We start from the raw sequence: 14,010 nt of genomic DNA on the forward strand, positions 1-14,010 counted from the left end.
GAAACAAATTAAGGTGCTGAGCCAGTTTAACATTCGGATGAAGATGATAAATATAATCTGACAGCACCCCGGCTAATTGAATGACTGATTTAAAAAATTACATACAATAACATATATTTATTAATTGACCGATACATGATTAGTAATCACTAAATGATAGATGGATGGCTTACTTATTAATTTATAGAATAATTTTCATTAAGGTAATTGATTTATTGCTTGATTGGTCGATCGATCGATTTTCACGATCAGCAGAAAGCTTTCCCGCAATATCTTCTGACCTCTACACTTTGTTTACGTACTGCGATAGCTAAGACAAACCTGGCCTGATGAAGATGGCATGCACTATGTGACTTTTCCAGCCGCATCGTACTACAGTCTAGCGCGATTTGAAGGTTTTTGCGCGAGCGTCGACCAGCCTAGCGTTTCAGGCGCCTAAAGGCCGGTTTTGGAAAAGGGAAAGTGAAGAATTCGCTTTCTTGCCTCCCTTGTTCGCTATTCCATGCTGCAACCATCATCCCCGCGACGAATTCCTCTCTGTTCTAAGCTTTCCATTCATTGCGATAAAGTGTGGACTTGGGTACCTCTTATATTCGCGGATGGTAACAAATTGGTAGGAAAGATCTGATAAAGCTGGTGTTTGGCGGGCTTAATGTCCTTCCGAATACCTCACCAGCAAGAACGTTACCCACTCCACATGTAGCTTCGTAGCGTACAATTCCAGATAATAGAGAACGACACCTCGCGCGCCATACTATCTTTGCCTGTTCGCGAAAGCAAAATGAAAGAAATTACAAAGCTACTTGCCCCGAAGAGAGTGGCGGCTGCTTAAGAAACAGCGAAGAGAGTGAAGGAAGCTGTTCTGACACCTCTCTCGCCATAGCAGAGGATTCTGGGCCATGGCGCCGTTCATGTTCTCGGTCGACACTCACGCGATAACCTTCAAATCGCGCTAGACTATACGCAGTGGCCGATAGGAGCGGCGGAACAAAATGGGGATATTCGATTTTCCAGTCCCTTACTACTTGCTGTCAGCTAGGTCCCTGCTTCCACTCTGATAGCAAACAGCGTCATGGTCACATGACCTGAACGCTAGAGGCCATGGAGGAAGGAAAAACCTTAGGAGAGTCCCTGACGTCACTTTTTTAAACCCGGCATGGCCGCTCCGCGATCGAGAGCTGTAATGTCGCTCCTCCTCATTTACCCTCCACACTTTCTCTCTCCGCGACGCTCACGTACCTAGGGCACTTAGCAACGCTGTTGCTAGTGGTCCGAGTTTTCATAGCAACAGTAATGCCATTGCTAATGGCCTGACGTGGCTAACCCAAATTTTGACGTCACTTCCGCTACACTTTCTCCAATTCATTGGGAATGGCAAGGGCCTCTCCTTAGTTGTTTCCTTCCTCTAAGCTAGAGGCTGTTTGCAGGCTGTCTCTATGATAGCAGACGATGCACACCATCGGCCATCACGATGTAATTCTTTCAGAGTGGCACCACGCGCATGTTAAAAGCACGAATTAATTGGTGCTTTTTTGCGAATGGAGTATGAAATGCATAAAGGCGCGTTTGATAAAACTCTGCTTGGCGGGATTTCCTTGTCGTTTGCTGCTCGCGGAGAATTTCGCGCGAGATAGCGGCATAGAAAAACAGACCAAAAGTCGGTTACAACAAGCTTTAGCTGCTCCATCACACGAGCAGTTTATCTTCAATGCTTTCAAACCTGCGCGTTGAGAAAATCACGAAACAGGTGAAGAGAATCTGAACATAAAGAACAAACAATTCTTTCCCGCGGCTCAGAACGCGCACATGCGTTGTGACTAAAAACTAGAATGAGACGATGCGAGATTCAAAAGTAGTATACAGATACTCAAAGACCAGCTACGGAGCTCATGTTAAGGTTTAACTCACCATATCTTCTATAGAAACCCGAAAAGTATTCAAAACTCAATATGGCCGCCAGCATGGCGGTAATTTCCCGTGAGATATATGCACTGGTGAGCGGAGGAGATTCCGAGCTGGCAGAAAAAAAAAAATTGAATGCAGGAAAGTCAGCAAGTCGTCCGGTAGCGTTCGAGTCTGAAAATGGAATATCTCCACTCATGTAGTGCACGGCATCCTGGTTGGACCGCTCACCCTCACATTTCGTACTGCTGTAAACGGCTTGTGAAAGGACCATATATTAATTGTCGAACTCACTGCGCGACTGTCGAAATGAAATCTCGAGGGTAGGCGAGTCAATGTGAAATTTGCTTGATGGAGAGCGCACTAGCTGCACGGATAAAGTTTGACGCGCAAAACCTGAAGGCACATATGTGAGGCTTACCGTGCTGGAGGATTTCGTAGTCATTTCGACAGGTTTGGGGTTCTGTAAAGTGCACCAATATCTCAGTGTACGTCTGTGATTGCACTTCCTTTGGAATTTGGGCGCCGCAGCTTAGGTACGCTATCTGCGACTTTGTTCCCTGCTGCAGAACTATCATAGCCATTGAATCGCTACTTCGGCTGGCGTAGAATGGGCCGTCGTGGAAGGTCAAATGAGCCGCACAAGCGCGACACATATCCCTTGGCCTTACCCAGGTGCCTTCCACTTCACTGCCCGAGTGTTCCTTAGAAAACTGCCAGAGTTTACATCGCGAACAGTACGGTACCACTTCACCTAGTAAAAAATAAAAAAAGATTAATTTTCGCACCTCTGATCTTTTTGTCGCAGGTATATCGCAATCTTTGGAGAAAGGGCGAAGAGCACAAGTATTTCAGTTAACTGAACTTCACCATTTGGTTTATGTTACCTGTTTATCAGTGTCCACGATAAGAGAACTATTGCAACCGCGCGGGTCGCGCATTGTTAGCGTGGTCGACATGTCTGCTTCATTCAGCGCCCATGAAGCACGTAACGTTTTAATCTGAGGTGCTTATATTTCATGTGCCGCCGCCTTACGTCCCCTCTGCGTGTCAATCATGCCTTCATCGATGTTTCTTACTGACACGCGCTAACTAACCTGTCTGGAAATTTTGAGGCGGGAAGCTTTCCCATAACACGCGTGGAAGCGAAAGCGGAGAAAAAAAAGGGAGGGGGGGGGGGCGGGGGGGGGGGGGCGAAGTGGTGGCATCACAGCGGCTTAGTCGTATGCGTAGCGACCATGCGCTGCGTTCACTTGAGCAGAATGAAAAACTGAAACAAACAGATGATGGGTTTTAAATGTATTTATGCAAAATACCTGTAGCTTCACCGAATAAACATGATACAATAGGGGCCGTTCATTACAGCTTCAGTAAAGCTCTGAACCCGCTCTTTAAGGCCCTACACTTTATGGCACAAGCCTGGGACAAAAGCACTCTGCTAATTTGGTATAAAAAATGTGGCATGCACAATGGTAGGGTTTTTTTTTTTGTTATGTTTGGCAAAGACACTCATTTTTGAAATTTCATGCGCTGTGCCTTCCTCATGATTCATGGAATGTAAGTTTGGAGAGAAAAAAACAACAACAACGTAATATTAAGACGTTCGGAATATAATGGACACAGGGCCACACGCGCGCGCACAACAAGAAAAAAAAAAAAAAAACATTTGTTTTAAGTGACTCTTTCCATGTCGTTTAGACCATAAAAACTACCTCTCTGCTCCTCATTTCGTAAAATATTAACACGCAGCCCATAAAGAAAGAGTTAGTAGCGGTAATCTGCGTCAGCATAGTACTTTAAACGAGATAAAGGGTCAGAGGTCGAGAATGAGTGAAAAGGGGAAAGAAATGCGCATTTTCTCCCTGAATACTGCCGTCCTTCTAAGGTGCCGATTCGGCTTTCTTTTCAGGCAATGTTGTTAAAGGCCCGATTTGCAGTGCGTGCACGTATACCAATATAGGAACGGCACCTCACAACGCCAACGTCGCTAACGAACACACCGTTGGCAGTAACCTCAGCAATAAGAAAATTGAGTTTACTTTCCTAGCGCCTGCTGAAACTTTTACTTCCGGAAATTGCGTATCAACTTAATGGAACAGAATGTCGTTAACGGATAAAAAAAAAAAAACGCTATAGTAGGAATAATAGTAAAGGCTGTAAAACGCCCACAGCACTTGAATGAGTTGAGTGTTATGTTCAGGAGCCGTAGTTCTCGGAGCAGTTTTGTTTGGTCATAATCTCCGACGAACTAATAACGACTCGGCCACTTTGATACGAAAATGCGTAACGGACCACGAGAAGCAGGGCATAAGTGTTTCATGGTGGCGAGTGCGTTTCCTCCGAGGCACGGTGTGATGCCTCTGTGCGGACAGTTTGGAGAACGCCAGACTCCCGCCACAAAAGCGCCGCTTTTTTTTTTTTTTCTTGCTGCCGACCGCGTTATTCTGCTTATATATGTTAATTTTTTCATTCATACAGCAGCAGGGCGCCATAGACTGAACTGATTTTTTTTTTTCTTGCGCAAGCGCCCGGCTATTTATAGCACGATTTTCCCGTGCGCGGCATTAGGCAACCACGGTGAAGCACTTTCTTACGGTCGCGTAAAACACGAGCGGCATGCATGTGCGCGCGACACGCGAGGACAATCTTTTATGGGGAAGGGGGGGGGGGGGGAGGGGGGGAGGGGGGGAGGGTCATATTTTGGTGAACCGCAGCCCACTTTCCTGCGATGTGTGTCAACCACAACCCGCAAAAAAGAGCGTCGTAACGCAACGAAAGCCGCTGCCGTACATGTGAAGCGCTGTAAGTGCGCGCTGCTTTTCGAGGATCATCTTATCTTCGTCTCCGCGCAGTTAGGTATTTTTCGTGCCTTGCCTCGTCAAAACCATCTCGGGGCCGGCTAAGAGGCACCTCGAACTTATCTACGCCACGCCGTCATTCTCCAGAAAGGCCTGGCCCGCTTTTAGGTCTCGACATGCTTGGAAACATGGACTGTGCGACGCATCTATATAAGAAGCAAGTCTGTTATGTGGCATTTCCTTCGGGCGTCGCTAGAGCCAGGAGCTCATTTTCTTCGTGGCGTGATGTCGGGAGTGTGTACAAAAGCTCTCACTGGAGCTCCTTGGCTGGGATGTACAAGTATGGGTTTTTGATGTTTCCGGAAAGTACCGAGACGTTCTCGAATGCCAAGTTTTGCGACCGTTGTCGCTCATTGAGAAGTTAGCTGGAAAGAAGTACTGAGGGACAACTCTCGCACTGCTTGGCTCGCCACCTTGGTCATCCGGACGTATGAAAAGTACGCATCTGTAAGAAAATAAATAAATCTTTATATTCAGGCTGGCTCTTTATTTTATTGAAATTTTGCATCTTTTGAAAGAAAAACTCTGACTCAGACTAAAGCAGATGGGTTGGTATAGAGTACATGCAAAGCCGACTGTTAGCTTTCCATGATATTTGACCACTTCATTTTTTACTCGTTATATAATGCTTATTGTACTGTTGCGTAAAACTAAACGAATCCTTGGTACAGAAGGACCAGGCGCTTAAGGCGCTTGCGTTATTGTCGCTTGCTTGAGCCTTTCTTCCCTCTCTGCTGCAGGTGCTTGGAGTGTTGCTCCGCATTCGGAACGCGGCTCCAGGATGGAAATGCTACCTGGACTTCACATTCACCTTGCTCAATCGAGAGCACTTCTCGAAGAACGAAGCTCTCTCCGAAAAGCAGGTTAGGATTTTTGAAGAGCTGTGTGAGTGACATAAAAGATTATGTAAACTAAGCACAGCCGTATAGGGTGCATTTCCAATTTCCCCTGCAGCAAAGTTTTTATGTACACATGGTTTACTTCGACCTCTTGCTAAGCAAGGTGCGGAACGGGGACACCAGAGAAAGCAAATATATCTTCCCACACTGCTTCTGGTTCGGACGTGCGCGTATCAAGACATGAGAGGCATCAGGAGAAGTTGTCACGACGTCGGTGCACTCAACACTGTCTATCTTTGCACAACTATAGTGCGATTCTCCTTTCAATCCTGTCTGAAAAATCTTTTAGCCTGAAGCACACGAACGTGAGAATCCCTAGCTCTGAATTAACTTACGTATCGTATTAAATAAGTATCAATTAAATATAGTCATCTCGCATAGGCACCCGGGAAAGTATATACCTGCAACATTTGCAATCTGGTGCACTGTCATAACTGTATTTTAGAAAATGCCGGTAAGCGTGTGCCGGCAGTACTAGACGAGGCTGTTCGCCTTGTGTGTGCCTAAACAAAAGGGATGCAGGACCTCGTGGCATTTACGCGATGCGTAGGCAGCTCGTTCGGCGACAGAGGCATCGCCGTCACCGTAACCCAGAATTGAAAAATTAAAAAATAAAAAAGGAAACGGTGTCGGAGAACATACGCACATTATTCGTATCAATTTGTGGCTAACCATATACTTTACCTTGAAACCCGAATATCACCGTTGTTAGCTAGATAACAATTTTTTTACTGTCCAGACGTATCTAAAGATATACTAATCAAATTCATATCGCTCCCTATGAGCTTTTTGGTCATCCGGCTTCTTAATTTTTTGGAGTCAACTGGTCTCGGTTTCATCCCCGCAGGTAATACTAGTTCAAAATTTTTTAGAACCTTTAAATGTAATCCTCTGTAACATTTTTCCAACACAATTCAGCGGATATTCGGTTTCAGTTGTTTACGGTGACATTTTCCCAAATAGCGCAAAACATTTATCACCTCGCATTCTAAATGGAATATTACAAGGTCATTTACAAAGTCTTTCTATTAGCATAATGATAGCAATTGATGCCTCTCAATGTCATGAAAAGGCAGGCGTTAGAAATACGGTCCGCGCTTCTAGGTTCGGCTTTTTCAGCTCGACTTCTGGATTTCACTCCAATTTTCCAGGCGGAGTTTCTGGCTGTGGTGCTTGTTCTGTGCAAACTAGACCCATCGTATTCAGCAGTTACTGTAATTATAGACGCTTATACCTTGTGCTCGTCACTTTCTTCGAATTTGGGTTCTCCTGTCCTAAACACCTTTCTACCATTGCCCCCTTCACATTTGAGCCCACTTACATATGGTATAGGTACCAGGTCACATCAATGTGACAGTCAATGAGGTTGCTGATAGCTTAGCCTGGCTTAGGAATCTCTCAATGACTATTCTCTTGGCTACAAAATACATAATAGCAGCGCGATTTCATAGGCTCTCCTTATTAAGCACACAAACTGGATCTATTCTAACATCTGATGGCTACCTGCATCTCAAATATTTCTGGAGCAGGAAACCATGTTAATCACGGCAGATTGAAGTCCCTCTAACAAGGCCGCGCTGCCGTATCCCGCCCCTAAATTTCTATATGCACAGGAACAAGAATCAATAGAACATTTCTTGCTGTTCTGCCGCCGTCTCACCGTGATGAGAAGATGGTATTTGGAGAAGCCGTTGCAACAGCTTGGATTTAATTTGAGCAGCCAGATATTATTTTCGCTTGGTGCCACCATACTTGAGTACAGCCACATGTCTGTTAACGCCATTCAAAACTTTTCAATGGAATCTAAACATCTTCCTTGCTAATATGCTTTCAATTTTTTAATCAGTAGCTACAAATCTCACAGCATTCACCTCCTGCGTGCGTTATGATTTCTCCTTTTTATTTCGGTGTTTCATCGTTTAGTTTCCTTCTCTCTTCCCTAGCAGTAATTTTATTTTTGGCGTTGTAATTATACATCTCAAAAATTAATATATTAGCACCTCAATTCTTGGTCGATCGATCCCCCTGTGTGGTTATGTGCGATCAGTTTAGAGAACAACAACAACAAACTTTGTGACAAAATAATTATTTGCGGGGCGCTCAGAGTGACGTCATATCATTTCGCTTTTCGTTTAGCATCCATATGCTAGTCAAAATCGAAGCTAGCTTGTGATATGGACAAGAACCGACGACATGGGCGCTTCATACTATAAGTGTAGGTATCCACTGAGAAGTGATACAGATACTTCACGTTCTTTCCCCAGAAACCAACAAAAATATAAAGGTGTTCGTGGAATGAAAAGGTGTTTTAAAGGCGGCGCCTACACTTAGGCCGAGCGGCGTTGAGGATAGAACAGGCGCAGTATCTGTCACAATTATCCGCGTACACATGTACCATGCCATAAAGGAAGGGAGGAATGTGAAACAGTAGTCACCCTCTTTACTCGAAGCATCATTCACCGCCACATTCGCAACAAATGCGCAGCATAATGCGGCACTCAGGCTTTCGCCTTTCACCACATTCTTCCCTTCCTTTATGGCATGGTACATGTGTACGCGGAGAATTGTGACAGATACTGCGCCTTTTCTATTCTATAAACCAATTTCAAACGCCGCTGATGCCTGCTGTACTAACGCCTCCTAGACATCTGGGTCTGCTTCTGTTTGCTGTGTGGTGCGGCGTTCGAGGAAACTCCAAATGAAATGGCGCAATAACGCCTGTATCGGACGCCCGGTGGGGTCAGCTTCGTATATGCATTGATCGCCTTGTGACATCATCACCTGTCGGGACGGTACATCGCGCACCTCTTGTCGAACACAACCAGCATTTCATTGAACGCATTAAAGTTCAGTGGCGTTCTATAATTCGTCTACAGGAAAGGAAATGCCCAGTATCTGTCACTCGCGGAACCTCGCTATCATTCTCACTGTAGATAATGGGAATTGTGAAGATCGTTTCACGATCCGGGACGTGGAGCAAAAAAAAAAAAAAAATCCGGTGAGAGACGCAGTGGTAAAGCGCTGGGCTGGGGACCCAAGGGGTGGAGCTTCGATTCCCCGGTGGGAGACAAGGTTTATTAATTTATTTTTTAAGTATCAGAGCCGCCGCAAAAGCGTGACACTCTTGCTAACGACAACGATGAGCCATTAGAGGCTTTCGCCCTAATATCTGCGCATCCGTGTTTTAACAGCTGATAGGTCTATGTAAACAGATTCTAAGCAAAATCATGATGCGGAAAGTCAGTCTAGCAGAGAGAGAGAGAGAATGTGTTTGTCTCACTGACTACGTTCAGCGGCGGACGTCAACAGCTATTAGGACAGAAAAGCGGTCTCAATAAAAGCTTTATGTAGAAATAATCGTAGGGTCGGCCTACGGGATCGTCACTTACCTTAATCTGTGCCCTGCTTTCGGAGAGAGTGGCAGAGGGGAAGTTATCGCAAGCCTATAAGAAGGAAAGTAACGAATCTGAATGATTCAGCTAATTTCACTGTATTGCACTAATTAACCGTCGCTTTTCACACGAGTGTCTTATCTAAGAAAGCCAATTGTGAAAGAAGCAGGCGCATACACGAGAAGGGATCATACTTGCGGGAACCACGGTACATTGTGTAGCAGTGAATTGTTTTGCATATTGTGTTCTCTTTATTCGCGTTTCTGAGAACATCGTCTATTTGCACAACCCGCTCTTTCCTTGCGATTCTCAGGTAGTGTGACTACGAGAACCATAGCACTGTGCCAATAACGAAGTGAGAGCATTTCTAAGCTCCAAACAATGTCATTCACGATACCATCTTACTAGCCTATCAGTGGATAACATTTTATTAAGAGCAATGACTGACCATTGCGGTTTCCTTTGTTTGTTTGTTTTTTTCCTTGCAAAAGACCATTGAATGTGCATACTGGGCTTTATCGGTGAAACAGTATATAGTCTATATTTTGTCGGGTGCTGGTGGAACTTTGGCTGGCCGAGTTCGTGACAGCGCGGCGCCATGCGCGTACCGCAACTCGATAAAAGTACGAACCCCCTTTCGTCGTCGCCAGGTTCGCTTCTCGGCGGAAGAGCCGACGCATGGCGCTGCCCGCTGGATCCTCATCTCAGACCTGCAGACGAGACGTTTCTCGGACGAGACGGGAGAGTTCCTTCTGGAGTTGTCGCTGGCCAACGCTATGACGGTGTTCGAGACGGACATCCGGGTGCCTCCGCAGCTCCTCAACCACCACCACCACCATCACCACCACAGGGGCAGCGGTGCGGGGCAGCAGGTAGGCCTCGATCGCCAGGGAGGAACAAGCACCAGTGTGTTTCTGCTCAGAAGGGGCGCGCTTCGGTGAAACTTACCTCAATCCACACCAGGCGCTGCCAAGAATTTGTCAGGCCTAATCATTTTTAAATAGGCCATCGTGAAAAGCTTAGATATGCATGCCTTTGTATTTAAAAACGCTGGCTGCACTGATAAGCGTTCTCCGGGCAAGACATATGAGCGCCACTAGCTTCCCGGTGAGCGCCTCAACCCGTGCAATCTTAGCTGGTACTACAGGAAACATCATTTTCATCAAATCTTCGGGTGGTCTAACAGAAGCTGACAGAACGGAAATTATATGTAATCTGTGCACATTGATTTACTCCTATACACTGACTATATCTGAATTACCATAGCCACAAGAATCTCAATTTCCCGTATGCGATTTACCGGTGTCAGTCTTCGTCACTGCAGATGGCATGCTGGTACAGGCAAGCCGTTAGATGCGGTATGCAAAGGCCGCAGCCTTTAATGAAACACGGAGTGGAGAGTGATTTCATACGTCCGACAGGCAAGGATTCATTAATCTACGTGACTGGTTGTGCCAGATCATTGTGGTTAGAAGAAAAATCTCTTCGTATTGGTCTTTGTGCATGAAAACTGCGAGTACGCTTACAGCGTCAGTATTTAGCTGCTGTCGGCAATCTTTTTTTTTTTCGTTAAAAAAGAAACGAAATTCTAGCAATATTCAGTTCTGTTTCCTAAAGGTTTTAGTAACCGTCGTGCAGATAAAATTGCCCGTTGAAGCCTACAGACAGAGTTTATTCATCCTTCATCTCATACCCTACTGATACCCTGAGGCAATAAATATCAATTAAAAAAAAAAAGAAAAAGAGGCCTACAGACACTTTTTTATGTCCTGTATCGCCAGAAAGCGCTCATTGTTCTTCGATAGCTAAGCAGGTTTTCGTTGAATGGCAGTACTCGCCAAACTACGTTTGCAATAGCACCTGAAAACATGGCTTGTTGTATGGATTTTCTTATTCTTTAAATTTATGCCATCTAGAATATTTGAAGTATTTTTTTCTAATAATTACTTTCATTAGGTTTTTTATGAGCGTACACACGTAAGAGCTAATCTACGTTTTGGCAGTATAGGTGTAGTGCTAGTATCAATTATTAACATCATGTAAAAGCAAGGTTTTGTATTAAGTGTCCTTTTTTCTGAATTACTTATATAGTTTGTAGTTTCAGGTTAATTATAAAATAACTTAAAAGGTTATCATATTACGTATGTTTCAAGCAATGTGTCCAGTCGGCGTCGACGGGATAAGGTTTATCCCGTAAGTTTCTAAATTAAGAAGGAAGAAGTACAGGAGACTTGATTTTGTTGTAGACCTTTATACCTGCGTCAAAATATTTGCCTCCAAAGTTATTAATTGCCATACGCACTGCAGATTCGGTAATCTAATTCGCAGAGCTCATGTATATCTAGCGCAAAGATGTTTCCTAACATCTTTTATAATATTTCTTTTTTTTTGTTTCACTGCGTAAAAATTAAACACAACAGAAAGCCGCTTAAATCTAGTTGTTGTTGATGCGGCAGCATGGTGCACATTACTCAACGTGTGTTCGAAGCCTTGCCACGAAATAATTACGGATCGCATACGACGGTCGCTGCAAAAAAAAAAAAAAAAATAGGAACACAGAAACGCGTCGCAGACGCTAAAGCCGCTGGAGTTGCTGTAGCGCCTCAACCGGCTACTAACGTCGATGAGAACTGAACTGAACAAAAAAGAGCTTCCGTGCATTTTCTTTCCACCAGCTGCGAGTAATATGTTTGGCGCAAAGCGCGCAATACAGCGTGTGTTGTACGGCGGGCCATACGCTCACGCTGACAGGCGTCCACAGCCGCGTCCGTTGACAGGGACACGGTACGAAGCGTGCGCGACGAGGTGGCGAAGCACCCCTGACAAGCGACCGCGCGGCAGCTGCGTCACCGCGAGCGCCGGCGCTCCAGCGCGCTATCCTCACGCGTCCACGCCGCCACTCCATGGCGCACGCTCGGCTACTCGCTGCTGCAGAAAGACTGGACCCCCCTCGGTTCGGCACCCGGCACGCCAACGGGATCCGGAGGAGCGCAGACAGCCCGAATCGAGTCGTCCTACTTTTGCTTCGGAGGTTTCGACTGGAACATCGCGCTGCTGCCCGACGGCTCGCCCGAGGACGGAGACAACGGCCGGCCCCGGGTGCTCCTCATCAGGCACACAGGTCGGCCCTCGCTCGCTCTCGCCCTCGAAGCGCTTTTGAAGCATCCTCTCTGGAATGTTCCCCTCTCCTCCACACCTCTGCCCTACCCACTATCGGCGTCTCTTTGTCTCAGCTTTCCCTTCTCTCCGTATCTGTTTGCCGACCACTTTGTCTTGCCGTTTTCATCTCTCTGCACGTGCGCATGTCGAAGTGGCTGGCGATTAAATGCAAATGGGCCGCGGCACAAGCTGGCGGTGCTGAAAATCTCCACACTTACTTCTCCTTTTTTTTTTTTTTTTCTGAATATCGATTCGTGTCGGAAGAGTAATTTCTCCGGCTGGGGCTTTTGTATGAACAAATTTCGCTCTTGGCAAGAGCGAAGCTTTCAACTTTTGCGGAAGGTGCAGAGCCGTACGTAGTGGCCCTTTTTCTTTTATCGTTTTTTATATTAATAGTTAAGCGAGACTGCCGACAAGCCACATGTCGTTTTAAGGAGAAAGAAAAGCTTCGTTTGCACTGGATGAGGCAGCATGTCCTTGTCCTAGTACTCTGTGGACATGTTTAGAAAGGTTTTCTTTTAAAGAAAGGGAAGATGTCGAAGTAGCCGTATTTCAGCAGCTTAGAGTCAGTGATTGACAGGCATATAACTGTCTCTTTCTTGTTTTTTGTTTTGCTAGGACTGCAATTAAGTAAATGCACCAAATATATTTCAAGACTTTATTTCTGAACGTTTCAACACACAGCGATTGTTTTCTTTGGTTAATGTTCAACATAAATAGGACTAGCTTTGCCCGCTGAATCTGAGACTGCCTTCAATAATCAAAAGCAAGTTAATATTGCCGCGTCGAACTTCGCACGCAGTTCTGCTGTGGTGTCCTCTCGGCTCTGGCGTCAACAATTAGCTGAGCTTCACTGGCATTCCACAAAGTGTTTTCGTGCTGCACGATCACATTCTCTCATCTCCCTGTAGCTTTTATCGCAGTCACGAGCTTCGCGCGAGTCGGCTGGTTCATTACTGAAGATAATTGAACTGCTGCGCGAGCAGCTGGATAAAAGACAAACGAACGGGTCGCTCTGTTCCTCGGCTGCCGAATCGATACTTATGCTTGTCACTTCATGTTTAACTGTGCACTGATGTTTGTTTTTGTATTTTTATCGCTCCTGTTTCTGTAATTAGGATGGCGCTTCGTTGTGCGCGCTCATGTTGCCCTAGCGACCATCAAGGAAACGCGCAAGTGCGGAGCTGTTGCAGCGTAAACAGCTAACTCCGGCAACGCCAGCTCGTGAACTTACAATACAGAAAAATTACGTATTAGGAGTTACCAAGCAAACGATTTTGCGCCCGATACCAGGGCCACATATCTGCACGGTTCTTTGTAGCAGTTTGGAAAAGGCGCTGACATATTGTTTACGGGAAAAGACATCAACTAAGCTATTCTAATAGGTATACACTCACGGTAATTTAATCTGACATAATTCGCACCTCTTGCAAATTAGAACCAATTTCAAAATTTTAGCTTATCGGCTGTATTTTCGGTGAATTCTATAAATACCTGTTAATTCGGGCCGCCGCTTTAGTTAATTTGTATTTTTGTCATTCTCTAGTATACCTGACTAGCAAAAGAGCGGCGACCGAGGTTGCATACATCAAATAGGTAGTGTTGTGGCGTTGGAATTTCGCCAGTCGTATCTTGCTATATCAAGCCATCGTTCAATATTCCTTGTCGAGCCCGAATTGCATGTCAAATTTCGTGCGCGCCAGATCTGACGTGCCGGCAATGAAAGGTGTCCCGACAATCGCGGCTTTCGTAGCCACGTAGTCTCATTTATTGAGGCTTACTACCAGTGCGCGGTGAAAG

At 45.5% G+C, this 14,010-nt stretch overlaps 1 protein-coding gene across 2 annotated transcripts in view; it reads left to right on the forward strand.

The window, feature by feature from the left end:
* LOC146204203 (uncharacterized) overlaps positions 1–14,010 on the forward strand; it is a 297,879-nt gene that overhangs the window by 235,437 nt on the left and 48,432 nt on the right. For both annotated transcript variants that reach the window (XM_084589150.1, XM_084589151.1), the window contains 3 exons: positions 5,501–5,623; positions 9,702–9,923; positions 11,986–12,172. In XM_084589150.1, coding sequence (XP_084445276.1) covers positions 5,501–5,623; positions 9,702–9,923; positions 11,986–12,172 — 532 coding nt within the window. The remainder of the gene's footprint in view (positions 1–5,500; positions 5,624–9,701; positions 9,924–11,985; positions 12,173–14,010) is intronic.

The sequence above is a fragment of the Amblyomma maculatum genome, chromosome 1 (genome assembly GCF_055883805.1).
Source record: "Amblyomma maculatum isolate TAMU_Amacu chromosome 1, ASM5588380v1, whole genome shotgun sequence".
NCBI lineage: Eukaryota > Metazoa > Arthropoda > Arachnida > Ixodida > Ixodidae > Amblyomma > Amblyomma maculatum.